Source organism: Schistocerca piceifrons, chromosome 2, assembly GCF_021461385.2.
Source record: "Schistocerca piceifrons isolate TAMUIC-IGC-003096 chromosome 2, iqSchPice1.1, whole genome shotgun sequence".
NCBI classification, from domain to species: domain Eukaryota; kingdom Metazoa; phylum Arthropoda; class Insecta; order Orthoptera; family Acrididae; genus Schistocerca; species Schistocerca piceifrons.
The window spans coordinates 751,333,591-751,360,289 of record NC_060139.1 but is presented as its reverse complement, the minus strand read 5'-3'; the positions used below and the strand labels follow the sequence as shown (position 1 = coordinate 751,360,289).

The 26,699-nt window shown below is 39.8% G+C and overlaps 1 protein-coding gene across 1 annotated transcript in view; it reads left to right on the top strand.

Moving 5' to 3' along the window:
- Window positions 1–21,900, top strand: part of LOC124775823 (RNA pseudouridylate synthase domain-containing protein 2-like) — a 1,015,654-nt gene extending 993,754 nt beyond the window's left edge. Inside the window, exons 11-12 of the mRNA XM_047250655.1 lie at window positions 14,843–15,132; window positions 19,819–21,900. Coding sequence (XP_047106611.1) covers window positions 14,843–15,132; window positions 19,819–19,890 — 362 coding nt within the window. The 3' untranslated portion in view covers window positions 19,891–21,900. The remainder of the gene's footprint in view (window positions 1–14,842; window positions 15,133–19,818) is intronic.
- Window positions 21,901–26,699: the final 4,799 nt, after the last annotated feature.

Below are 26,699 nucleotides of genomic sequence, written 5' to 3'. Positions count from 1 at the left end.
ATACCTTTCTGCTATGACATAATTTTTCATAACTTAGAATGTCCCAGAAAGAAACCACAAATGACTACATACCAAGACTTCAGACACATTAATTTATCTGGACTTACAACGAAGGTGCAAGAAATCATTTGGGGGAAGTCTCCTATTCCCTTCTCGAACAAAAATGAAACACTTCATTGATTTACTAACAAATTTACTCAACTGAACAAGAAATATACTCCCCTAAGGACAAAAAGGGTAAGAAGGAAACCTGCAACTTGGCTAACTGAAGAATTAAAACAGCCTACGAATCTAGAGATGCTGCATACTGGTCATACAAACTGCACCCTATGTTTAAAAATCATTTTGCTTACAAATAGAAGCAGATTAGAATCAATCAACTGGTGAGAAATGTAAAATTCAGATGGGTCAGTACATCAACTGACAACAGCAACAGATTCGCTGTCCTACAGAAAAACCTTCTCGGTCATGGTATAGGCAGAGTAAGAGCTGCAGCTGATCCAGCCACAATTAAACCAATTAGGGAACAGAGACTTGTTGATTACTTCGTGGGGGTAAATGACTGTAGCCAAGAAAAATTCTATCTAAATATTTTTCCTTGAGACCTGTAGAAATGGGGACTAGTTAAGCCACTATCTAAAAACACACTATCACATTGCCACAGCATGCTCTGATTACCAACCTATTTCCACTCTTCCCACATTGTCTGAGACCTTAGAATATGTAATTCACAGCCAGCTAACAAACTACCTAACCACAAACAATTTACTAGATGAATTTTTTTCCCATAAACATTGCAGTTTTCCATAAACATTGCAGCACGACTTCTACCATAATAAAGGCAACAAATGACCTTAAGCTTGCTGTGGATGCATGAGAGGTGATTATGACAAGTTTCTTGGGCTTCAGAAAAGCCTTTTAATATTGTTAGCTGTGACATTTAGCAACACAAATTTCTTGACACGTACATACAATGGTTTCGCTCATACCTGACATCTCACCAGCAGTGTGTCATGCCCAGCACCATAAAGTTACAATGCAAGCAAGTAGTATTAGGTGTCCCCCAGGGTTTGGTATTAGTCTTATATTCTTTTCATTATGTATCAATGATGTGTCATCAGTTTTGTCCTACTGCAAATATCACATGTCTGCTGATGACCTCCAGTTGCATCTACCGGTAAGTGCAAAACTAATAAACCTCAAAACACCTATTGAGAATCTCATTATTGAACTGTGTACACTATCAAAATGGGCACAGGATTTGGGGTTAAAGCTCAACCCATCCAAAACCCAAGTGGTGCCAGTCGGTCATTCTAGGCTCATTAGCTCGAGGTACTGGGAATCCGTGCCATAAATGGGACAAATATCAACTGCTCTCCTTCGCAAAGAGTCTAGGAGCAGTAATAGATGAAAATCTAAATTGGATTGAGCATGTAACTGCAATTTGCAGGAAGGCATCACCAGCCCCCCGTGCCCTACAAAAATATAAAAAGCTTTTCTCTCTTGACCTGAAAAAGGAACTTTGTGCAAACACTTATGGTTCCAATTATTGTTGACAGTGATGTTATTCTGCAAGGCCTTTTTCAGGAAACCTCATGGCACCTGGAACTGGCTATGAATGCCCGTGTTCATTATATCTGTGATGTTTGACTATTTGATGATATTTCACTATAATATGCACAGCTATCCTGTCTGTGTGCAGACAATTGTAGAGATTTCTATGCCTGCTGTCTTCTCTACTGTCTTACCAATGAACACCATCACTCATCTCTCTCCTTGACCTTAAGTATCTCGTCTGAACAACATGCCAGAAACACACTTTCTCGACATCCTGACAACTGACTCTGGAATGACCCCCTGTAGTATATTAGAGAACTAAATACCATCTCCAGCTTCAGAAGACAGTTAGTGACATATCTACTAAAACAACAACAATGATTACTTGATAGTCTACAAAAATGCAGTCTGAGATATGGTCACATTTTCATTTGAATCTTCCTTTGGCTCTGCCACACTTTTTAGTGGATGAAAATTGCCATATGCATTTCAATGTTGCGTCATTTTCAAAGGCTACAAAGAGGTATTTTAAAAATGAACAAGTTGCTCACAAGGCCACAAAAGCCCAATGGGTGTCTACCAGCCACAGTGTCGCACTCTGCCTTGCGGTGTCATACAGATCCTGTGTGGAAGGGCGTGTGGTCATCACACTGCTCTCCTGGCTGTTTTACAGATTTTCCATACCATGGAGCCACTATTACTCGGTCAAGTAGCTCCTCAATTGTCATCACACCATACCAGTCCTCCCACCAAGGAAAAATCTTTGGCAGTACCAAGACATGAAACAAAGTCACCGGCATGGCAGCCATCTACACTGGCCACTCAGCTACAGAGGCAGACCAAAGAAGTATATAAAAGGTGTCATTAACATGTAATTATTACATAAATGTTACAGTGACATTGCAAAAGTTACTCTGAAATCTTACCACATTCCAAAAAATACAAAATAATCTTCGTGCTAAAATACTGTCGACAGTATTGATACATGCCTTGTCATTAGCTGGGTACCATAGCCAATTGCAAACTGGTCAGAATACTGTGTGGCACTGATTCAGGTCAGTTACAAGAGGGTACTAGTGTAATGATGTTTCTGCCAGTTACCTGTAGACTTGTGTATAGGAACTTTTAAAAAATATAAAATAAGTTAACAAAATTACCTTAACACTGATAAATTGTCTTAACATTTGTCATACAAGTAGTTGCATTATAAAACAATAGAGTGGAGGTACAAGTCAGAACAATAGAGGGCTTTGCTTATGAAGAAAATTACTAAGTAGAGTTACATCACAAACCAGTAGAGGGTGTTCCTTATTGTGACAAAATACAGTATGACATATGTAGTCAGTGTCAAGCTCAGAATACATGTCACATTAAAATTATTTACCAAGGCATGTGTCAGACTGCAGATTCAAAAAGTGCAGTGATGAAAAGAGTAAAATTATTGTACATCATTCATTGATTTGATTTGATTTGATTTTAACAGGGAAGCTAAAACAGCTTAGGTCTAACCTGCCAGTGCCAACACCGAAACTAAGTTTATTGTGTGGTATTGCTCCCTGTATATCTAGTAAAGCCAACCAATGCCCTTAAATAGTGCAAGGAGTCCTTCTACCAGTTTTTTTGTTAGACACAATTTCTTCAGATTCCGATGTCCCAAAGATTCTGTATCTTTTACTCTCGTGCCATGCATTCGAAGATTAGGTTTGATGCAGTTTCTTCACCCTCATCACAGATCCTATATTTGGGGTCCTCTTCAGTTGTACCCATTGTGTGTAGGTATTTTTAGAAATTCCCATGACCGGTCATCAGTCCAGTCATGAGTTTGATCTCTTCTGTTCAATCCCAGGATTACAGAGCTTCTTTTAAAACATGGCTTGGGCATCATTACCTTACCATATTTGTGTTCATGGACCTTGGTCCAATATCCTACTTGCTGTTCCGTAGTTCTAATTTGATCATAGCCTTGGTGATTGTCAGGACAGGTTCTGGTCCAATAAATGGAGTTGTTGCCCCCATCCTAGCCAATCTGTCAGCTTTTTCATTGCCACAGATCCCTGAGTGGCCAGGGGCCCACACTAGGTTTACCCTATTGCTTCCCCCTAGCTCCACCACACAACCAGAGCCCTGTGGCATTCTGCAACAATCTTAGATCTTGTTGCAGGAGCTGCCAATGGTTTCAGGGCTGCTTGGCTGTCTGAATAGATGTAAATGCTACGGTCCTTGTAGCACCTATGCATATTCTCCTCCACACATGCGCTGATTGCATTAATGTCAGCTTGGAATACAGAGGCCAGTTTTCCTAGAGAGATGATGCCCTCCAGTCTTGGCTGAGCCCTGCACACCCCTGCTCCAACCCCTTGGTATATTTTTGATCCATCAGTGAACCAAATGATGTCCCTTGTACGGTGTCAAGCTGTTTTTTCCCACTGGTCCCTGCTTCCAGTTATTTTATTGTAAGGCTTGTCGAAGCAGTTGGGAGTTATTATATAGTCTGCAAGCATTTGCCAAGTCTTACCGTGGCAAGGTCATCTGCGTATCCTTGGCAGAAGCATTGTCTGGAATTTAATTCCTCAATGAGTTTGGAATGAGGAATTTTTGATAAGCCTAAATCAAAGTCCCTCCTATATGTCTCCCAGTCTGTTTTCCTGGAATTCCTATAGGTCATGGTCTGTCTGATTCCCATTTCAACCTTGAAATTAATGTACATTTGGTCCAATGAGGATGGCTCCATCACCACATGCCACTGTTTGACATAGCTTCCCATCATCATGGAACCAAAAGTTACGCCACTTCTTACCTTCTGCTATTCCTGAATGTAGGTTCATTGCCCCCATTCAGGACCTCTAAAATGTTAGCTAAAAGAAATTCAAGAAGGTACTCACTGCTACTGTTGGTGTCCTTGCTGCCCCACACTAGGTTGTGGGCATTGGCATTGCATCCCACCAGCAGTTGGTCACCTTGCTCATGGCAAGTCTCTGCCATTCTCCTCATCTCCAAGGGAGGAGGAGAGCTGTCTTCGTAAGGAAGGTATGCCAAGGCCAAAACAATTTCCCTCGTGATACCTTCCTCACATTGCTGCAATTTAATGGCTACTAAGTCCCTGGAGCAGAAATCCATCATTGACATGAAAGAAATTCCATGTCTTATGTAGATGCATGTTCTGGAGTTTCTTAGATTTCTAGCAAAAATCAGCTTACCTCCAGTGCCACCGAGGCCCGATACACCTGCTTTATATAAATTAGGTTCTTGTATCAGGGCCATGTCCACTTCCTGCATCCCCAGGCAGCGACTCAGGGCAGCAGAGGCCCCTTTACAGTGCTGCAGATTAATCTGCAGCACCTCCATACTCGTCTTGCTGCCATCTTTAAAGTCTTTGAGAATCCTGATGGTGACCTGCGAGAACCCTAAAATCAGTTTCAGGTCCTGCTCCTGCATCGCCTTCAGGGCCTTCTCTCCGACCTCCACCACCAGGGTTCGTCCTTCTGGTGCAACCTTCTGTTTGATCACTTTCCAGTCTTCTGTCGAGACTTTTGGGTTCTGGGCCGCTACTTTCCCGAACAGAATCTTAGGAGAGACATCCTTAAGGATCTTTGGTACCCATATTGGTATCTTTGCGGTCTTAAGAAGCTCCGATGTCATCTTAACCAGCAGCTTTACATCTTCCCTTGGGGATATCATGGGCACCTTGTCCTTGAGCCATTACACTGTGTGCACCCCCTCACAGACAAAAATGAGGGCACCATGATCTAGATAGATCCTCCTGAAATAGGGTCCTGGGCCAGTGTCCACCTTAATCTTTTCAAAGAGGTCCATTTGTACCAATTCCTCCTGCTGCAAGGTGATGGCCACCAGTGGAGAGCCTTCCTGGATATCTGCCATCCTAAAAACCGAGACTGCAGTACTATAGGTCTGTTTCCCTATTTCTGGCCTCGGTTTTTTCTCGCTTATCTAGGGAGGAGGGAGTCTTTGATTCCTCCCTTAACCACTTGCTACCAGTCTCTGATTTAGTGGGGGGTCTGTGCATCCCCTTCAACCTGAGACAATTTCTCCCTGAGGGTCTTAGGTTCAAGCCCCTTTACTTCCTTCCACTTGTCTTTATGAAGCCATTCTTCCGTACCTTTTTCCTCTGTTCCCCAAGTAGTTTCCTCCTCTGGGCCCCACGCAAGCCTTTGTTCTTAATCTGGTCTGGCTTCGCAGTTACAGTTCCCACTTCTGGCTCAGGTCTAGACCCTGATTCAGTAGTGGGAATGCCTTCCATCGGTTCTGATCCTGATGTTTGGGTATCTGAGGTCTCAATTTGCCCCTCAGTTTGTTTTTCTTTGTTTTCTTTAGTTGTGTCCATATTGGTCCCACGAGATTTGGGTATCTACAAGGTCCACACCACGAATACCGTGCGCAGTGTAAGGCTACTTATTTAGGGGAGTCACCCGGTATCCCTAAGGCTCCAATTGCGACACATCTTCCCATATGCCACGCACCCCTTGGTATGGATCACATCTCACCTTGGGTTGGGTCAGGGAACTGGATAGGACTAGAAGTGGATAGGGACAATGTGGGACACTCTTAGTCTGATCCATCGGCTGAGGCCTTTCCGGCAGTAGGTCCTCTACCTTCGGCATAGCCCTCAGCTTCAAGCGGATGTGCAAGCCTTGCACCCACACAGTGCTTCGTCGAGGTGGTGTCCCCCGGAGAGGACGTCATTCATTAAAAGATCACGTAGTTCTTCATGTGATGTACATGGATAGCATAACACAGTGTGGATGCAAAGTTGGTGACTTTACTTATGAGCCACATGTGGATCCAGCCTCATTACAAACATTGAATGTAACATGGAGCTTGTTGTGAACACAACATGAACCTAACTGAATTACATAAAAATCTTAAAAAAGAACTACACAATTCATGTTTTCCAATGGGTGTGCATCAGTCTTTACATTATTATTTTTTGTATACTGGTGTTCATGTGCACATGAAATGAAGGGAAGCAAGATAAGAACAAATCATTGTAATGCATATGGGTATGGGGACATAAACTGGAGGTGCAGGTGGGAGAAAGAGAACCAGGGAAAAGTGTGGGTGTGGGTGAAGTGAGGATGGGTAAGGAAGATGGGAAAGGATTGAGGCAAATGTCAGTAGCACTGAGAAAGAAGACTGAGGAGGGGGAAGCAAGAGGATGAATGTCCACCCACGGTTATAATGCACTTTAATTGCATAGCAAATGCAACTGATAATGTACTACTCTAACGGCTTGTACTATCGCTGCCACTGCAGCTTCTAATAATGGTGGTGGTGATAATAAAAATAATAAAATTCTGTTGACTTACCCCTCACTTCCCAGCCCCCTCACCTCTCTCAGCCTTTACCCCAAAAAAAGTGTACATAGTGACTTGTGCACACTGATTGGAGTACATGCATTTTTATATGAATTTTATGTAATTCAGTTGGATTCATGTTGCCTCCTCCACAGTCTCTGTTTTGTATTCAGTGTTTGTAATGAGGCTGTGGCCATGTGTGACTCATAAGTAAAGTTGCAAACTTAATATCTGAGCTACGTTATGATACCCATGTACATGATATGAAGAATTATGTGATCTGTTAATGAACAATGTACAATAATTTTACTCTTTTCACCACTGCACTTCTTGCATTTGGAGTCTGACACTTGCCTTTGTAAATAATTTTAATATGAGATGTATTATGAGCTTTGCATTGACTGTACAGTGTACACATCATCCCGTATTTTGTCACCGTAAGGAACCCCATCTACTGGTTTGTGATGTAATTCTACGCAGTAATTTTCTTTGTAAGGAAATTTCTCTATCGTTTTTAGTTGTAACTCCAATTTATTCTTTTACAACGCAACTACTTGTAAGGCACATGTAAAAACAATTTATCAATGCCAAGTCTACATTGTTAACTTCTTTTATATTTTATAAAGTTTCTATAAGCAAGTCTGTAGGTAACTGGCAGATATACCATTACACTACTGACCAGTTGCGACTGACTTGAATTAACACCTTGTAGCAACACTACCAGTTTGAATTTTGCTGTGGTACGCAGTATATGACAGGTCATTATGCAGTAATGTGTCAGTAATTGTCAACTGTGTTTTACATTGAAGTTTATTTGTATGTTTGAAATGTGGTAAAATTTCAGAATAACTTTTGCAGTGTTGTTATATAACATTTCTGTGACTATTACCTATTTATCATACCTTGTATATACTTCTTTGTAGCCTTCGAAAATGACGTAATATTGGAATGTGTAAGGCAGTTTTCATTCAATAAAAAGTGTGGCTGGGACAAGTGAAGTTTCATGCACTCATTGCCCTTGTACATCTTTTTTTCCAACCAGATCTTCCTCACCTCTCCATATTCTTAGATGGTGCGGTCTCCTCAAATTTCCTTTCCCCAGAACTTACTGTATCAAAAAACATCTATTTTGCACACCTATAAATTCTTTTGGTATCAGCCACTATCACTAATGTTATTGTTATTATCATCATCATCATCATCATCACTATTAGTAGCTGCTGCAGCAGCAGTAGTACAAGTACTGCCACCGTTAACTTCATTAGTTCATAGGCAGTATTACTTACTTCAATTATCATTACAGATATTTAGATCATTTTAATATTGTTTGTCATATTATAATTGTTATTTCTTAAGTAACAGTAATGTAAAAAATGTACTTTATGTGTGAAATCCTGGTCTTGTGTAAAAGAATGCCAGATGGTGCTAATCAGATCTGGTTAAACAAACAAATAAATAAATAAAACAATGGAAACTCCAGGTAGGAGTATCAACAATGTAGGAAAAGATAGATTACTACTTACTGTAAAAATAACACTCTAAGTTGCAGACAGGCATTATTAGAAGACACTTACACATAACTTTTCTGCCTCAGCCTTTGTCAGAAAAAGAGAAACACACGCCATTCATTCACACAAGCAAGCACACCTCATGCACACATCATCACCACCTCCAGCAGCTTTGGCCAGAATGCAACTATCACATGGGATGGAAGCAGCAATCTGGAGGGAGTGGGGAAGGGGAAGGGGAAGAGATATCAGTGTACAGGTGGGGGGAGAGAGGAGCACTGTCTGGCGGAGTGTGCAAGGACCAGAATGCCAACAGGTGCAACGTCAGGAGGTTGTGAGGCAGGGAGGTGGGGAAAGCGGAGCAAAAAAAGGAGTGTGTGGGGACAGTGTGTTACCATAGTTTGAGGTCGGGATAATTACGGGAGTGGAGAATATGTTATAAGGATAACTCCCATCTGTGCTGTTCAGAAAAGCTAGTGGTGGAGGGGAGGATCGAGGTGGCTCACGATCCTCCCCTCCACCACCAGATTTTCTGAACTGTGCAGATGGGAGTTATCTTTACAACACATTCTCCACTCCCATAATTATTCTGGCATCAACCTATGGTAACAAACTGTCACTGCACCCTCCACCCAACAGTTTCCACCTTCTCTGTCCTATCGCCTCCTCCCCATTCTTGTCCCCCACCCTCTTTGTTTTCCACCCTCTGCCAATGCACTCGCCCATCTTTCCCTGTTCCTCCCCTTTTTCGCTCATTTTTCCCTACTCCCCTGCCCCCACACACTCCTGACGTGGGATGGAAGCAGCAATCTGATGGGGGCAGGAAAGGGGAGGGGTAAGGGATAGCAGTGTATGTGTGGCAGAGTGTGCAGCAACTATAAGACCAACACACACAGTGTCAGGAGGGTGTGGGGCAGGGAAGTGGGGAAAAAAGAGCGAAAAAGAAGAGGAGCAGGGAAAGATGGGCGAGTGCATTGGCAGAGGGTGAAAAACAAAGGGGGTGGGAGGCAAGAATGGGGAAGAGGTGATAGGACAGAGTGGGTGGAAACAATTGGGTGGGGTTGCGGGGACAGTTTTTTATCATACGTTGATGCCAGAATAATTATGGGAGTGTGTATTTAGGACAAGTCCTATCTGCACAGTTCAGAAAAGCTGATGGTGGAGGGGAGGAACCTGAGCCACCTCAATCCTCCCCTCCACCACCAGCTTTTCTGAACAGCACAGAGGGGAGTTATCTTTACAACATATTCTCAACTCCTGTAATTGTACTGGCCTCAAACTATGGTAATATACTGTCCCCACACTCTCCACCCAACAGTTTCCATCCCTTCTCTCCTATCACCTCCTCCCCGTTCTTGTCTCCTACCCTCTTTGATTGCCACCCTGTTACCAATGTACTCACTCCTCTTTTCCTACTCCTTTCCTTTTTTGCTCTGTTTTCCCCGCCACCTTGCCTCACAACCTCCTGATGTCGTGCCTGTTGGCATTCTAGTCCCTGCACTATCCGCCAGACAGTGGTCCTCTCTTCCCCGATCTGTACACTGATATCCCTTCCCCACCCCCTCCAGATTGCTGCTTCCGTCCCATGTGATAGTTGCATTCTGGCCCGAGTTGCCAGAGTTGTCAGTCGTGTGTGTGTGGTGTGCTTTCTTGTGTGAATGAATGGTGTGTGTTTCCCTTTTTCCAATGAAGACTGAGGCCAAAAGCTTATGTGTAAGTCTCTTTTAATTGTGTCCGTCTGCTACTTAGCGTGTTACCTTTATGGTAAATAAATAAAATAAGTATTATATATACCACAGCTGGATAAACTGAAAGAGCCAGAGATTGTACAGAGTTTCAGGGAGAGCATAAGGGAACAATTGACAGGAATGGGGGAAAGAAATACAGTAGAAGAAGAATGGGTAGCTTTGAGGGATGAAATAGTGAAGGCGGCAGAGTATCAAATAGGTAAAAAGACGAGGGCTAGTAGAAACCCTTGGGTAACAGAAGAAATATTGAATTTAATTGATGAAAGGAGAAAATATAAAAATGCAGTAAATGAAGCAGGCAAAAAGGAATACAAACGTCTCAAAAATGAGATCGACAGGAAGTGCAAAATGGCTAAGCAGGGATGGCTAGAGGACAAATGTAAGGCTGTAGAGGCTTATCTCACTAGGGGTAAGATAGATATTGCCTACAGGAAAATTAAAGAGCCCTTTGGAGAAAAGAGAACCACTTGCATGAATATTAAGAGCTTTGATGGAAACCCAGTTCTAAGCAAAGAAGGGAAAGCAGAAAGGTGGAAAGAGTATATAGAGGGCCTATACAAGGGCAATGTACTTGAGGACAATATTATGGAAATGGAAGAGGATGTAGATGAAGATGAAATGGGAGATATGATATTGCGTGAAGAGTTTGACAGAGCACTGAAAGACCTGAGTCGAAACAAGGCCCCCGGAGTAGACACCATTCCGTTTGAACTACTGACAACCTTGGGAGAGCCAGTCCTGACAAAACTCCACCATTTGGTAAGCAAGATGTATGAGACAGACGAAATACCCTCAGACTTCAAGAAGAATATAATAATCCCAATCGCAAAGAAAGCAGGTGTTGACAGATGTGAAAATTACCGAACTATCAGTTTAATAATTCACAGCTGCAAAATACTAACGCGAATTCTTTACAGACGAAGATTAAGGAAAGGCAAACCTACATTTCTAGCATTTGTAGACTTAGAGAAAGCTTTTGACAATGTTGATTGCAATACTCTCTTTCAAATTCTGAAGGTGGCAGGGGTAAAATACAGAGAGCGAAAGGCTATTTACAATTTGCACAGAAAGCAGATGGCAGTTATAAGAGTCGAGGGGTATGAAAGGGAAGCAGTGGTTGGGAAGGGAGTGAGACAGGGTTGTAGCCTTTCCCCGATGTTATTCAATCTGTATATTGAGCAAGCAATCAAGGAAAAAAAAGAAAAATTCGGAGTAGGTATTAAAATCCATGGAGAAGAAATAAAAACTTTGAGGTTCGCCGATGACATTGTAATTCTGTCAGAGACAGCAAAGGACTTGGAAGAGTAGTTGAACGGAATGGACAGTGTCTTGAAAGGAGGGTATAAGATGAACATCAACAAAAGCAAGATGAGGATAGTGGAATGTAGTCGAATTAAGTCAGGTGATGCTGAGGGAATTAGATTAGGAAATGATACACTTAAAGTAGTAAAGGAGTTTCGCTATTTGGGGGTGCAAAATAACTGATGATGGTCGAAGTAGAGAGGATATTAAATGTAGACTGGCAATGGCAAGGATAGCTTTTCTGAAGAAGAAAAATTTGTTAGCATCGAGTATAGATTTAAATGTCAGGAAGTCATTTCTGAAAGTATTTGTATGGAGTGTAGCCATGTATGGAAGTGAAACGTGGACGATAAATAGCTTGGACAAGAAGAGAATAGAAGCTTTCGAAATGTGGTGCTACAGAAGAATGCTGAAGATTCGATGGGTTGATCACATAACTAATGAGGAGGTATTGAATAGAATTGGGGAGAAGAGGAGCTTGTGGCACAACTTGACAAGAAGAAGGGATCGGTTGGTAGGACATGTTCTGAGGCATCAAGGGATCACCAATTTAGTATTGGAGGGCAGCGTGGAGGGTAAAAATCGTAGAGGGAGACCAAGAGATGAATACACTAAGCAGATTCAGGAGGATGTAGGCTGCAGTAGGTACTGGGAGATGAAGAAGCTTGCACAGGATAGAGTAGCATGGAGAGCTGCATCAAACCAGTCTCAGGACTGAAGACCACAACAACAATACCACACCTAAAATTCTAATAACATAGCACATTAGCCAGTCAGGACAATCACAATTCCTCAAAATGAATGCAACTTGTCTTAGTAACCACACCATTAATCTTTGTTATTTTGTGACCAGTTGTTGAAGCAGCACCACCATACCATTTCATACAAGCAAAATTATAAATGAATCGTGAAGATTGGTGCTAGTAAATGGGTTCAGATAATGGACAAGTATGCCATATCATACAAATGCAGCACAATAAATACTCCAGTCTTCATTCTTAGCTACTTGAGAAAGCCTTAAAGTATTTAAATGGTTATAGTTCCCTAAAATTTATTTTTTCTAGTGACACAGCAACTTTAAAACAAATCCCACATCGTTAATGTCGGAACATCTTTTGTTGTCTCCAACTTACATAGGGAGAAATGAATATTGTAATAATATAAGTGAAACTAGAGTTCACATGGAAATATTTAGGTATTCATTTTTCCCATGTACTGTTCAAGAGTAGAATTATAGATAAATAATCTGAAAGTGCTTCTATACGCTCTCTGCCAAACACTTAAATTTGAATTGCAGAGTAATTATGTAGATGTAGATATGTATTCTGCTGCACACTTCATGCATGATAAAGCTACCGGAATGGTATGAGAGAAAAAGTAAATCACATTGCTCGCTATGGTGGACTGAGAGAATTTGCTAAGTGGCAGGAGCAGGAGCCTCAGAGTGAATTGGTTTGTCAAAACATTTTCCAATCTTGACTATAATAAAGTATTTGTTGTGCTTTACAAAATATTTATAATAATATGATGTCTTTTTGGAAACTGCTTTCAGACAAACCACGATCAGAGTTACAGTAATTACGGATTTTGGAGGTGGGAGGAGTTATATTTATGTGAAAAGTTTTGAGCTTTCAAATGCAGTTAAAAAGTATACCATCCTATTAAAAAGAATATACACTCCTGGAAAAGGAAAAAAGAACACATTGACACTGGTGTGTCAGACCCACCATACTTGCTCCGGACACTGCGAGAGGGCTGTACAAGCAATGATCACACGCACGGCACAGCGGACACACCAGGAACCGCGGTGTTGGCCGTCGAATGGCGCTAGCTGCGCAGCATTTGTGCACCGCCGCCGTCAGTGTCAGCCAGTTTGCCGTGGCATACGGAGCTCCATCGCAGTCTTTAACACTGGTAGCATGCCGCGACAGCGTGGACGTGAACCGTATGTGCAGTTGGCGGACTTTGAGCGAGGGCGTATAGTGGGCATGCGGGAGGCCGGGTGGACGTACCGCCGAATTGCTCAACACGTGGGGCGTGTGGTCTCCACAGTACATCGATGTTGTCGCCAGTGGTCGGCGGAAGGTGCACGTGCCCGTCGACCTGGGACCGGACCGCAGCGACGCACGGATGCACGCCAAGACCGTAGGATCCTACGCAGTGCCGTAGGGGACCGCACCGCCACTTCCCAGCAAATTAGGGACACTGTTGCTCCTGGGGTATCGGCGAGGACCATTCGCAACCGTCTCCATGAAGCTGGGCTACGGTCCCGCACACCGTTAGGCCGTCTTCCGCTCACGCCCCAACATCGTGCAGCCCGCCTCCAGTGGTGTCTCGACAGGCGTGAATGGAGGGACGAATGGAGACGTGTCGTCTTCAGCGATGAGAGTCGCTTCTGCCTTGGTGCCAATGATGGTCGTATGCGTGTTTGGCGCCGTGCAGGTGAGCGCCACAATCAGGACTGCATACGACCGAGGCACACAGGGCCAACACCCGGCATCATGGTGTGGGGAGCGATCTCCTACACTGGCCGTACACCACTGGTGATCGTCGAGGGGACACTGAATAGTGCACGGTACATCCAAACCGTCATCGAACCCATCGTTCTACCATTCCTAGACCGGCAAGGGAACTTGCTGTTCCAACAGGACAATGCACTTCTCCATATATCCCGTGCCACCCAACGTGCTCTAGAAGGTGTAAGTCAACTACCCTGGCCAGCAAGATCTCCGGATCTGTCCCCCATTGAGCATGGTTGGGACTGGATGAAGTGTCGTCTCACGCGGTCTGCACGTCCAGCATGAACGCTGGTCCAACTGAGGTGCCAGGTGGAAATGGCATGGCAAGCCGTTCCACAGGACTACATCCAGCATCTCTACGATCGTCTCCATGGGAGAATAGCAGCCTGCATTGCTGCGAAAGGTGGATATACACTGTACTAGTGCCGACATTATGCATGCTCTGTTGCCTGTGTCTATGTGACTGTGGTTCTGTCAGTGTGATCATGTGATGTATCTGACCCCAGGAATGTGTCAATAAAGTTTCCCCTTCCTGGGACAATGAATTCACGGTGTTCTTATTTCAATTTCCAGGAGTGTATGTTTCATTATCTCAGTTGATACGATAGTTTAAGAGTATTAAACGTACAACACAATTGTGTATCCCTCTGCATACTATCATCTGCCTGCAAATGAAGCTGTGAGAAGACTATTTTGTGAAAAATGTCTGTTATCATTCTGTAAGGATCTTAAAGATAAGAAAAATGGCTGAAAGACATGATTTTGGTCTCTCTCTCTCTCTCTCTCTCTCTCTCTCTTTCTCTCTCTTACTCAAATTTTCATTTAATTTGATATATTTATAATGGAATAAATTTATGTAATATGTACTAACAGCAGATGTATTTCTTCTTGTCTAGGTATCACATGTGATGAAGATGACGTCAGCAGGGAAGCTTCACCTTGTGAAGAAACTTGTGAAAATGAGGTAGTGGGAGTGACTCAACAAGAATCTGTTGCACCTCGCACAGACTCTCTGGAAAATAGGACAAAAGTGACAGTGGCAACTCAGACTGGCCATGAAGCACCTGACTTCAGCTTCAATATGGATAAAATGACATATGATAAACACTGTTATGAATGTAAAGTTCGATACAGGGATCCAAAGCCTAGAGACCTTGTTATGTATTTACATGCCTGGAAGTACAAGGTGGGTATGAATTTAATGAATGTTGGACAAATGATCTTGCTGTTCTTGCTATGTATGAATTTTTTAAAAAGCATAAACCCTTGTTAATGCAGAGTATGTGGGGAAAAATGTATCTTTTGAATAGTGCTTTGGACTACTAAATTTTATTATGAGGTGAGTCCGGAAAGTAAGTACCATTTGGTTCTAAAACCATGCAGCACTAGTGTTGTAGTTCCACATGTTCACACTCATCTCTCTCTGGTTCACTGTCTTTCCACTGATGCCATTACAGCAGAATTGTGTTGTGTTTACATGTGTTAGTGGTCATTCAAAATGCATGAGACACTTTCTGAGCACACTGACCGTGAAGTTCATTCTGAAATAATGTTTTTGAACACTAAGAATGTTAAGCCAGGTAAAATTCATTGTCATGTTGTAGAGATTTATAGTGAAAATGTAATGGTGTGAAAGTGGGTGAGACAATTCAAAGACAGGTGAATCATTGTTCTTGACAAAACACAGAGTGGGCTGCCTTCTGTTTTCAACAGTGGTTTGGTTGAGAAAGTGGGAAGAAAATTCTTGGAAACAAATGGTTCACAATAAAAAAGCTTTGTAATGAGTTTCCAAAAATTTCAAGAAACTACCTTGCATGTGATTGTCACGAATCTCTTAAAATTTTGCAAACTGGGTTCTGCAAACTGTTACGGATGTGCACAAACAAAGTGACTTGGCAGTGCTTTGATATTCTTTACTTGATACGGTGAAGAGAGAGATGAATTCTTAAACATAATTGTGACTGGTTATGAAACTTGGGTTGTCATGTCACTCCAGAATGGAGTGGAGGCATCCACGATCCCACTAAAAACAAAAATTCAGCGTGGCATTGTCAGCACAAAGAGTCATGTGCACTTTGTTCCGGGACAGGCAGGGTGTTCTGCTTTTCAAGTTCCTTCCCAGAGATGAAACTATCAATGCAATACCATACTGTGAGACAATGAGAAAACTTTGGTGTGCAGTTCAAAACAAAAGGCTTCAAATGCTCAGCCAAGGCATTGTGTTGCTTCGTGACAGTGTATGTCCTCATTCTGCTGGTGTCTCTCAAAACCTTATCCAGCAATTTGGTTGGGAGCATTTTGGTCACCTGCCATACAGCCCTGATCTCGCACTTTCTGACTGTCAGTTGTTCCTGAACTTTGAGCATGATTTTGGAGGAAGGCACTGTGACAGTGATGATGATGAAAACAATGGTCTTCATCAGGTCTGCCTTCACTGGCAGCATAGCCACTGTGATAAATGTCTGAACAATGGTGGCAACTTTTTTAAAAAAAAATAGGAAATGCTCTTTCTTGTAACAGTAAATTTTGATTTGGAAAAAAAGTTGAGTTTTTCCAGAACAGCACTTATTTTTCGGATACGCCTCATGAAAGTATTGCAGTATTTGAACAACTTTAAACAAAAATTTTCAGGGTGTACATATGACACAGTGACAGTTCTGAAATTTTGCTAAGTGCTTTGTACTTCCAAGTTATAAAAGACGAAGTGTATCTTTCCAAAACTACTTTGATTATTTGAAATTTGTCACTTACGTCATTGATACAACTGCATGTGTGATACATTGGTGCCATACAGACGTATTTGTTAACCTAGAAATGAATAATGAAAAATCTGAAGCATATACATGGAACTCTCTGGTATTTGCTGCAAAGATAGTTCTATAGTGTTTTAAATAATAGAAGGAGTAAAGGTAATGACTCATTATATAATTCAGAGTGTAGTGGGCGACAAATACATAAACAGTTGGCTAACAAAACTTCATACACATGGCGGCATCATTCTGGTACTGCAGTCCATCAGGGACGAAGAGTATTGGGTGGGTAAGAGAAACAAGGAGGAGAGGATTCAGAGACGGGAGTATACTATCCCAATCGGCATAGGTAGCAAAAGTTCAGTATCACTCGACACACAGCGTTGTGGTGACCAATGGATCAAGTAGCACTTTTGAGTGATCAGTAATGACTAAGTTCACATAATGAATGAGTTGCTAGAAATATAGTTTACAAGAAAATACGGAAGAGAGGAAACTGTGAAACAAACAATAGTCAGACACTCACCAAGCGGCTGCAGGAGATCACATATACAAAAAGATGTTACAGTTTGAAAGCTTTCAGAGCTAGTGGCTCCTTCTTCTGGTGGGGTGGTTGAAGGGGAAGGAAGAGGGGTGACGGAAAAGGACTGGTGAGGTTTAGGAAAAGGGGTAGAGCTCGGAAAAGGCACCTAGAATCCAGGTTCAGGGGAGACTTACCGGACAGGATGAGAAGGAAAGAATGATTGTTGGGGACTGCATTGGACAAGATTTGAAAACCTGAGAGCTTAAAGGTGAATGATAGGGTATAATAGTCAGACACTGTATCAAATAGGGCAGTTCTGAGGCTTCAGGTGATAAGAGGGAAGTGGCCTTGTGTGACCACACACACACACACACACATATATTTAAGCACAGAACTTTACCGGCAGGTGCACCAATTGTACACTCTGCTTGCGTCATTTATGGAGTTATGAGGAACTGCTTTTCAGCCACAATGTCTCAGACTCCGTATCAAAACTTCAATATTGCAGCTTGGTGGAGGATCCAAATTATTATCAGATATGAGAGGGAGGGTAGGGAAGGGCAGGTGACAGTTCGTAGGGAGTGATGACAAGGGAGTGAGAATGATGTGACATGGATTAACAGACTGTGGCTCAGGCAGGAGAAGATGTATGTGGTACATTATTACAAAGAAATTGATGGATGTGAGGGAAAGGAGGGAGGGCAAGGAGGAAAAGGTAGACAATGGTGTGGTTGTAGATTGAATGTGTGAAATGGGAGGCATGGAGGCAGTAGTTGAGCTGAGGGTGTGGCACAGCAGCTAACAGAGATTGAGGTCAGGAGGACTATGTGATCAAAGAAGTGTTATAAGCTAGTATTGATATTGCGGGGGGAGGGGATTCAGATGGTACAGGTTGTGACGCAGCTATTGCAGTGGAGCATGTTCTTAATTGTGTTCTTGGTCACAGTTTCATAGTGACAATTCATCTGGATAGGCAACAGGTTGGTTGTTATACCCACAAGGAAGGCCATGCAGAAGTTAAAACAATGCTAGCACATGATATTACTACTTTCAAAGATTGCTTTCAATGGAGAACAAAGGACAGGCCTTGCACATGGGTCTTTCACAGGGATATGATGCACATAGCACGGGGTTGTTGATAGACATTGCATAAGGATGGGCCAGCATAATTCACAGATTGCGTGGCCACACTAGAGGTGGAAATATTTTGCGAGATTGTTCCTCATTTCAAGGCAGGATCGAAGGTAGTCAAAGCCCTGGCAGGGTATGGGTAGTTGGAGAATCAGGGGCATAGGTCAGCAAAGCACAGGAGGTCTGTTTATGGTTTAGGTTGTAATGGTAGTTACCCTCCGTGAGAAACTTAAGCATACTGGGGGAGGGGGAGAAATTGCCTGTCACTGTGGAAGTGCTGCCCATGGGTGTCTGGAGTGTGTGTGAGAGACCTTTTAGAATGAATGAGATGATAGCTATCAGTGTGAGATTCTGTGATTAGTTGGTTCACTTTATACAGACAAAGGCTTTTATGGGGTCCACTGAAGAGAGGGAGGTCAACATCAAGAAAGGATGCATGTTGAGCTGAAGGTGAACAACTGATGCAGATAGGAGAGAATGGATGCAGATAACGAAGAAAAACATCAGTGATCTGAAACTAGACAAATATTTAAGTATTTTATGCGGTAAGGAAGGTTTCCTGTAAATGACCCATAAACAGGTGGTCTTATGAGGATTGTAATGCTGTAGATTTGTTTGTATATACTCCACTTAAAAAAATATTTCCTCCTCCATGTCATTGAGTGCCATATGCATTTTCACTTTCCTTCACGAGGTCTGGCTAACCAATGCTGCATCCCTAAGTTGTCCGCTCCACCCTCTGCTTAATTTTTCTCCACTCAGGCTGAAGAACCATAACATGTTTTTGTCAATGTGTTATCTCCAAGGAAGTGAGCCTGCTGATCCACTGCTGTCCCAACTGTACTGTGATTGGTTACACTTACTGTCTCCATTGTCTGTGTTCCAACCAGGACTTACAGTGTTTTAACATCCTCCATTTGTACACTGGTGACAAAATGTTACTAAGGCTTTTTCATTTGATCTGATAGGTTACAATGACCTTATGTTGCATTATCTACATGTTTTCCTATATAATATGTGAGTCCTGTCTGTTAAGACACTTGTTGCTTTCCATTGGTATTTACAGATAGAAATTTCAAAAAATTCAGTAGAGGCTCACAATTCTTAAAAAATACCATAGATTTTTGTTCCATGTAGTCACTAGATAACTCTTCCAATACACATTGGCTTAGTGGTAACATTAGACAATTTTGAAAAGATAAATGAGAAAGTCCTTTGCTGTAATGTCATCTTTGAACTTATTCGAGGCTAGTAAATTTTAAAAGACTGACTGAATGTGACTTGTCAAAGGTGTACGTGATATTGAAATTATTACCTTATATACAAAAATGATGACAACTTTTGTAGTATTGCAGATAGTAGATTGACAATTTTTAGTACTTTATGTGACATCCATGACTAATTCCAAAATACATTGAAATGTTACATGCCCATATTCACATTTCTACTTGTTTGCCTGCTTTTATAGGGCCCCGGATGGTCATATGAAACAGAACTTCCCGACTGGGCAAGAGTGGACTGGACAGAGCCTGATGAATGAACAATCTTTTACCAGCTGCACTAAGCAGGTGTCATGCAGGGTCCAACAACCAACTAAAGAAGATTCAGCTAGCATTTCTTTTCATGTATTTGCCTCAGAGAACATTGCTGAAATTTTGTAATCAACAATGAAAAATTTATATGGAATGGTGTGATATTTTGAGGAATGTTAATCAGTGGTATCCATGGCTGAATGTGTGAAGTCCATATGAAGACGTGGTTCAAGAACAATAGTTTAGTTTGTTAGAGTGTGTATGGGTGATGTTATCTGTCATCAGACAATTCTGTTTATGACAAAAGCATTGACTGGCTATTGGCTGTGTGCAGTGTTCAGAGAGAAAAACTTGAACATCCTTGAAATTCTTTTATTTTATTTTATTTTACTTTTTTTTAACCAGAGAGGAAAAGTACTATAGCAGAAAATTGTGTGCTGCCAACTACAGGTCATGCTTAAGATGGACTTTAAACAAGTTCTCAATATCCTGAGATTATACATGTTGTAAGTGGATCAGTTTAAGCTACTGAATGAAGACCCATCTATGTAACATACATTTATGTTAATTGAGTAAATGCATCCACTTTTGGATGTATATTGTCATTAACTGAGAAAACAGAGAGCAAAGAATGGATAAGTCATTTAGTAAGGTTTGGACATAGTCATAAATTTTAAATCTATCAAATAAATGCATATCAGATGACAATGTGTTCTACACTCTGGTAAGTGTTGCACACATTGGCAGTTTGCACTAGAAACAATCTTTCATAATAGATGTTTGTGTTACAAATTTTATTTACTGGTACATCTATAAGACTAAACTGTATTTTTAGTGCAACAGTATTGAGAACAGTCACTGAGTCATGGTGGATCACAAACATATAATGCACAAAATTATTGAGTTTCATAATTAAAATATCTGTGTCATATAAAGATATCTAAATGTTTGTGTCTCTTTAAATTGTGAATATTTGTAAATGTAACAGTGATGGGATTTAGTTATTGTCTGATTGGCAGAAGTGTGAGAGGATATTTACTGAGTGATGTAGGTAATAAAGCACTAAAAAGACCTATAGTAGGAAGTATTTGAGTCTCATGATTTGGAATTGGAGAATACCGTTAACTTTTCACTAAACAAAATTGGTAAATAGTTCACAATGTAAGTCATATGTGCAGATTTCGTTGTCAGTTGGGCTACAACTACAAACAGAATAACTTTTCTGGACAAATTATAATTTACATTAAATGATTTTTAATGTTAAGGTTCTGTCCAACATAACCTGCTAATACAGCTACCGTCTCATGTACATAACTCATTTTATCCAAGACAAGCTGCTGTTGTATTGATCCCTTGCATAGCACATTCCTTGTCACATATATTCAATTGCAACTTTATACACTGTTGTACAATCTGTGATTGTAAGGTTACCAGATTTTCAAATACATGTATAAAAATCTCTTTGCATTGCTTGGATTCTAAAGTTTCTTTATTTGATTTAAATCAGATGGACGAATCATTTCGTAAGAAGTGCGAAAGAAACATGAATTATCTCAGCTGTTATTTAAAATCCATCTTCTGCATTTGATGATGTGTATAAAAATATCAGAACAATTGTGATAGTACACAGACTTGAGACATCAGAAATAGTATTCCCAGTAGCAGGCTAAAAATGCATATATTATAAGAGCTTCCCCTTTGGCCTTGTTTGTACTTAAAATGTGGTGTTAGGACTACAGACTGTGCCTTGTGAATTTCATTAAATGTTTTTAGAAGAAAAAGAATTTGCTATTAATGAAACAATTAATTTCAACATAGATTTTTACTTTCTTCCTCTGTAAATGTATCTGTGCTCTCAAAGCTGGTATGCTGTATACACTCTAATTACATTAGAAACTAAGTTGCATAGTGAATCTGATAAAAGTGTGAGATGGTAGTACATCTTCTTAAAACAATTTACATTCTCAAAAGTGTTACACTGGTTTTTCTCCAGCAAAGATTTTTTTTTTTTTTTTTTTTTTTTTTTTTTAAGGAAAGAGAGAGTCAACACATTTCCCCATGTTCCACATTTGTGCAGTGACATTCTGGAAAAGTAAAATTTAACAATTAAAGACTTTAGGATAAATTACAACTTTGCTTGGCACCATGAAGCACTGTAAAGGGAAAATAAGAATTAAACAGGACAATATTTTTTAAATTTCCATTCAGTCAACAATGTATATGCCACAATGAATGAGCTGGTTGCCCAACCAGTTTAGCTGATTAGGCCTTTAGAATCCTTTTCTTTTACAATGAAATCTAATAAAAGTGGGATGTTAACAACTGATTTATGTTGCCAGTAATATTGACTGGATATATCATTGTATTAAAAAAAACTGCTACATACTTATGTTGCTTCATGCAGTTACTGCTTCTTGTTACTGTGTATTTGTAATTGCACAAATGGTGGCATAGTCTCTGCATTTTGTTAAATGACTTCAGTATTTTTTATACTAGAAGTGAAGTATGTTTTATTTTAGCTGCTACAAGAATGTACAAAGTAACAAGCATTGTATTGCACACAACATTTATAAAATATTAAGCTTCCTCCAGTATTTGCGACATCCCACTTTTTCAACATATTCCCGTGCGCTTGCAAATAGGAGAGATTAGATTATGCTGAACACAATCATCTGTTTATTTAACTTTTGACTTACCAGTTCTTTCTCAAAAGCTGTCACTGAAGAAGAGTTGGAGAATAAGCATAAAGATTCATTCAAAGTTGTGAAAGATTGTGGTTTCCATTTCCTTATACTTTTATAGGGTTTGATAAAAATTTCTTATTTTTAAATGGAAATGTCTTTCTGCAAAGTGTTTCTCTTTGCATTCAACATCAAAAACAGAGTTGATTTGAAACTTTTGTAGTTTCACATATTTCCTTTAAGATTTGTCCTTATATGGCAAATCATGCTGTTACATAGCAAGTGTTACATGACATTACAGTCATGTCACTAGTATGTTGTTTGATGATACATTAGTGAACAGAGGAAACTGTAAAACACTTCTGAATGAACTCTGTGGTGGGAATTGTGTCGGTGTGTAAGAAAACTTCTATCTTAAATACCAACAGATACCTTTTCTTCACACGTAACAAACTTGAATTTATTTTTTCCATAAGTTTCTTCTGAATCATGACCATTATGTGTACAACAATTGCACAGAACTCTATATGTAATCAAGTTACATTTTGTAGCAGCCAAAATAGCATATACATCTGCAGCTGGAGAAAAAATCACACATTTCAATATGAAACCTTCATATAAATATTTTTTCTTGAGACCACAATGTAACAAACTGAAAGAGTTCTATTGTTGCATGATGATATGTGGTATTTTTCAAATATTGAGAAAATTGTGTTTTGTATTTTAGGATCAAATTTTAATAATGTACGTGATACTGACCTACATTTTACAGTCAGGTGTGCATAAGCATGTACTGATATGGGGCTTTATTGAAGATTTTATCATGTTGAGGAAGTGTGATAGTGTCATGCATATTTTTTAGCAACGTTCATTTACACCTATACTTTCCAACACATCATAGTTGCACTTTATCTTTCAATCACAGCCAGGGTATTATAGTGCCACAAACAATCACAGGATGTGAGAGTTGAAATTATATTTCAGTAAAAGAAATTTAGAATGTGATGCATTTTATTTCCCATTCTGTAACTGGTGTAATCTGCTCTACCTAAAAGTCTCTCTTACTAAAGTAAGCAAATGTGTTTGTAACACATTAGTTTTGTATTTTAATTACTGTGAATGTATATTTATGAAAGCCTCATATTCTTCATAAAAGTAAAATAATGCTTCATGTATGACAACAGAAATAATAGTGTAGTACTATATATGAATTATACAAAGAAATGATAATTTTTGATACCAAAGTAGTTCAGATTTTTGCTTTTGCATTCGCATTTGTACCATATTATAAGAAAAAATAACAGTGAGAAAACATTTTATAAGGCTGTTTAATGAGGTATGAATAATCTGTCATTGTCTCTGAGAGAATTCTAACTGACAGTTTTCACTTGTGCTTGTTTAGCATCTTGTTTTTCCTCTGCACAGTAGTCTCTCCAATCTATCACTCCAGCAATCCCTCCTATTAAGACAATCAAGTTAAAACAACACATTCTCAACTAAACAGAATAAAAGGAGTATGCAACTACATTCCTATCAGCTTACTGTCACAAAGTGCTTTGTAATGCATTGGAAGTATTGGAGTTCACACTGAATGACAAATTAAGTGAAGGTTTGTATTTGTAAACATAACATCCACATGTTTTGTTACATTAAGTCCCAGTTTAAATTTTGTCCATCTTGAAAAATCATGTATTATAGACAACCGATTGTTACAATACTTGGTATCATTTGTTTTGTGTGGCGTAGTTATATTTTTTTGTTGTCAGTGGCTAGTATTAGTTTATTTCATATGTTTGTGTAGCTCATTACATCCAGGCCTTCATTTAATTATAACTGAGCATCAAGATTTAGTAAGATGAGTATCTCCAAATAAAATTTAATTGTGAACTTACAGCTGAAGAAAAAAAGTCAATATCTAAGTTAGTTATGTGTGATCAAATTTATGTGATGTATTAAACAATAAAAGACTTAAGTAACTGGTGAATTTAAAGTGATGTAATGGTACTATTATTTAAAGAATGCGTATCTGTTATGTAATTTAAGATCTGCATTGTGTTCTAAATCAGGTCAGCTTCCTTGAACAAACTACCAATACTTACACACAGTGCCAGTATGTATTAGCATTCCTAAAATCTGGTTTGTGTTTGCAACAGGGTATGTGATTATTTCTTAGTGTTACTTTCCAAGCATAAACAGTGTACAAATTGAAAAAAGACCTTCAGTTGTTATTTCAGTTGACCAATAAAGCGAACTATATTTCATATTGTGTTGGAATCATTTCAAGCATGTAATGTACTTGCAATACTGCCAGTGTGGCAGATTTCAATTGCCCATTCAGAGCCTTTCCTTCTACATGTACTGTTTTTCTTCTACTTGAAGTAGATACTTCATAATGCTGAAACTAAAGAAAAACCACATTTTTAAAGACCTGTGTAGATATGAAGAATGTTTGTTTAAAATAAAAGAAAAACTTTCTTCCAACAGATAAGCATGAGTACGTTTAAAAGCAGTAATATTAGTAGAGTAGTAGTAGTAGTAGTAGTACAGGGTGGTTATAATTAAAAATTTCACTTCTTGAGTAAGTGCAGATGGATAACTGTGTACCGTTTGGCTACTGAAAATAAGAATGATGTTCAGACAGTGTACTGCAAGATTTGCATTGTTAGTAGTGTCTGTGTGATGACTTGCCGTTGGGCACCAGTACTGGTACAGCAACATAGGGTTGAAACAAAGGCATCAGTGTGCATTACAGTTGCAAAAAAACAACATAGATCTGGACAAGGTGGGCAAGGCTTTATTTGTAAAAACTGTTTTATCAAAACAACAGCAACAGTACAGTTGCTCTTCACAAATATTGAGACATTAAAGGAATGTAGAGAGGTCCTCTTTCTGCATTGTGGTTGAAGAACATGATTTGGAAGCTTGAATTAACTGGTGATTCATTATTTCTTAAGCAATTCAATATTTCTCTTTCCCATGTCCTTAAAAATGTTTCCAAAATTGCTCATTGTCATACGATCACTCATTTTTCGTGAGAGCCACCTCACATAGTGAAAGTTTAATTATAACCAACCTGTATATTTATCCATGAATCATACTTTATAATGATGATGGACATGTCATGTTTGTACAGCTTTAAACAAAATATTCTGTTTACAAAGCAACTATAAATACAGCAACACAGGGGAGAAAGTTAAAGTGATGAAATGACTATTTTTACACATGTGTGTGAGTTGCTTTTGTGTGGGTGTATGTGTCTGTCATCTATTTTTGACGAAGGCCTTGCTGGCACAAAGCTTTATTTGTGACAGTCTTTTTGTTGTGCCTATCTGTGACTCATCATCTCAGCTATATGGTGAGTGGCAACTTTCCTTTTCATAATATTGTTACATAATCTGTAGATTTATATGATCTATACTTAATGAAACAGAACTGTTTTCCCTCCTTATGCTGAAATGGGCACCGTATGCTTCCTCCATGTTCAGTGTTAATTTATTAAATTCTGCTCAATCATGTATATCCTCGAGGGTTTCATTTTTTTCTAAAATAGTGGTTCTGGTGTTTTATCAGTGACCATGATGTTGGTGTCCATCAGCAAAGAGACTTTTTCTCCATGTCTATACTGGCTGTAAAGTAACGGATATAGCTGAAGTATAGGATTGGTCCCGATATACTAGCCCAAGGAACACCTGTGTTTATATTTTGCTTACATAATAATTGTTTTACTAAAAATTTATTATCAGCAAAAATATGAATTATATCTTCTGCATCCCATTTTCCAGAGTAAGACTGGAACCACTTTTGCTATTCCTCTTACACCTAGTACTTCTATCTTGTTTAGTAGTATTTTATGGTCAGCAGTTGCAGAAGCCTTGGAGAAGAATAAGAATGCGCCAGTAACACAGCCACCCTTGTCAAGAACTTTAAGTACAACTTTTTTGAACTCTGTAATAGCTGATATTGTACTTCTCCCACTTTCAAAACCAAACTTTGCTTTGCTAAGAAGATTGTATTTATTCATTTAACTCATTAAGCTGTCTTTATTAATTTATTCTATTATTTAGGAGAATGCAGATAGCAGTGAAATTAGACTGTAGTTTTCAATACTCTCTGCATTACATTTCTCCAGTAAGACC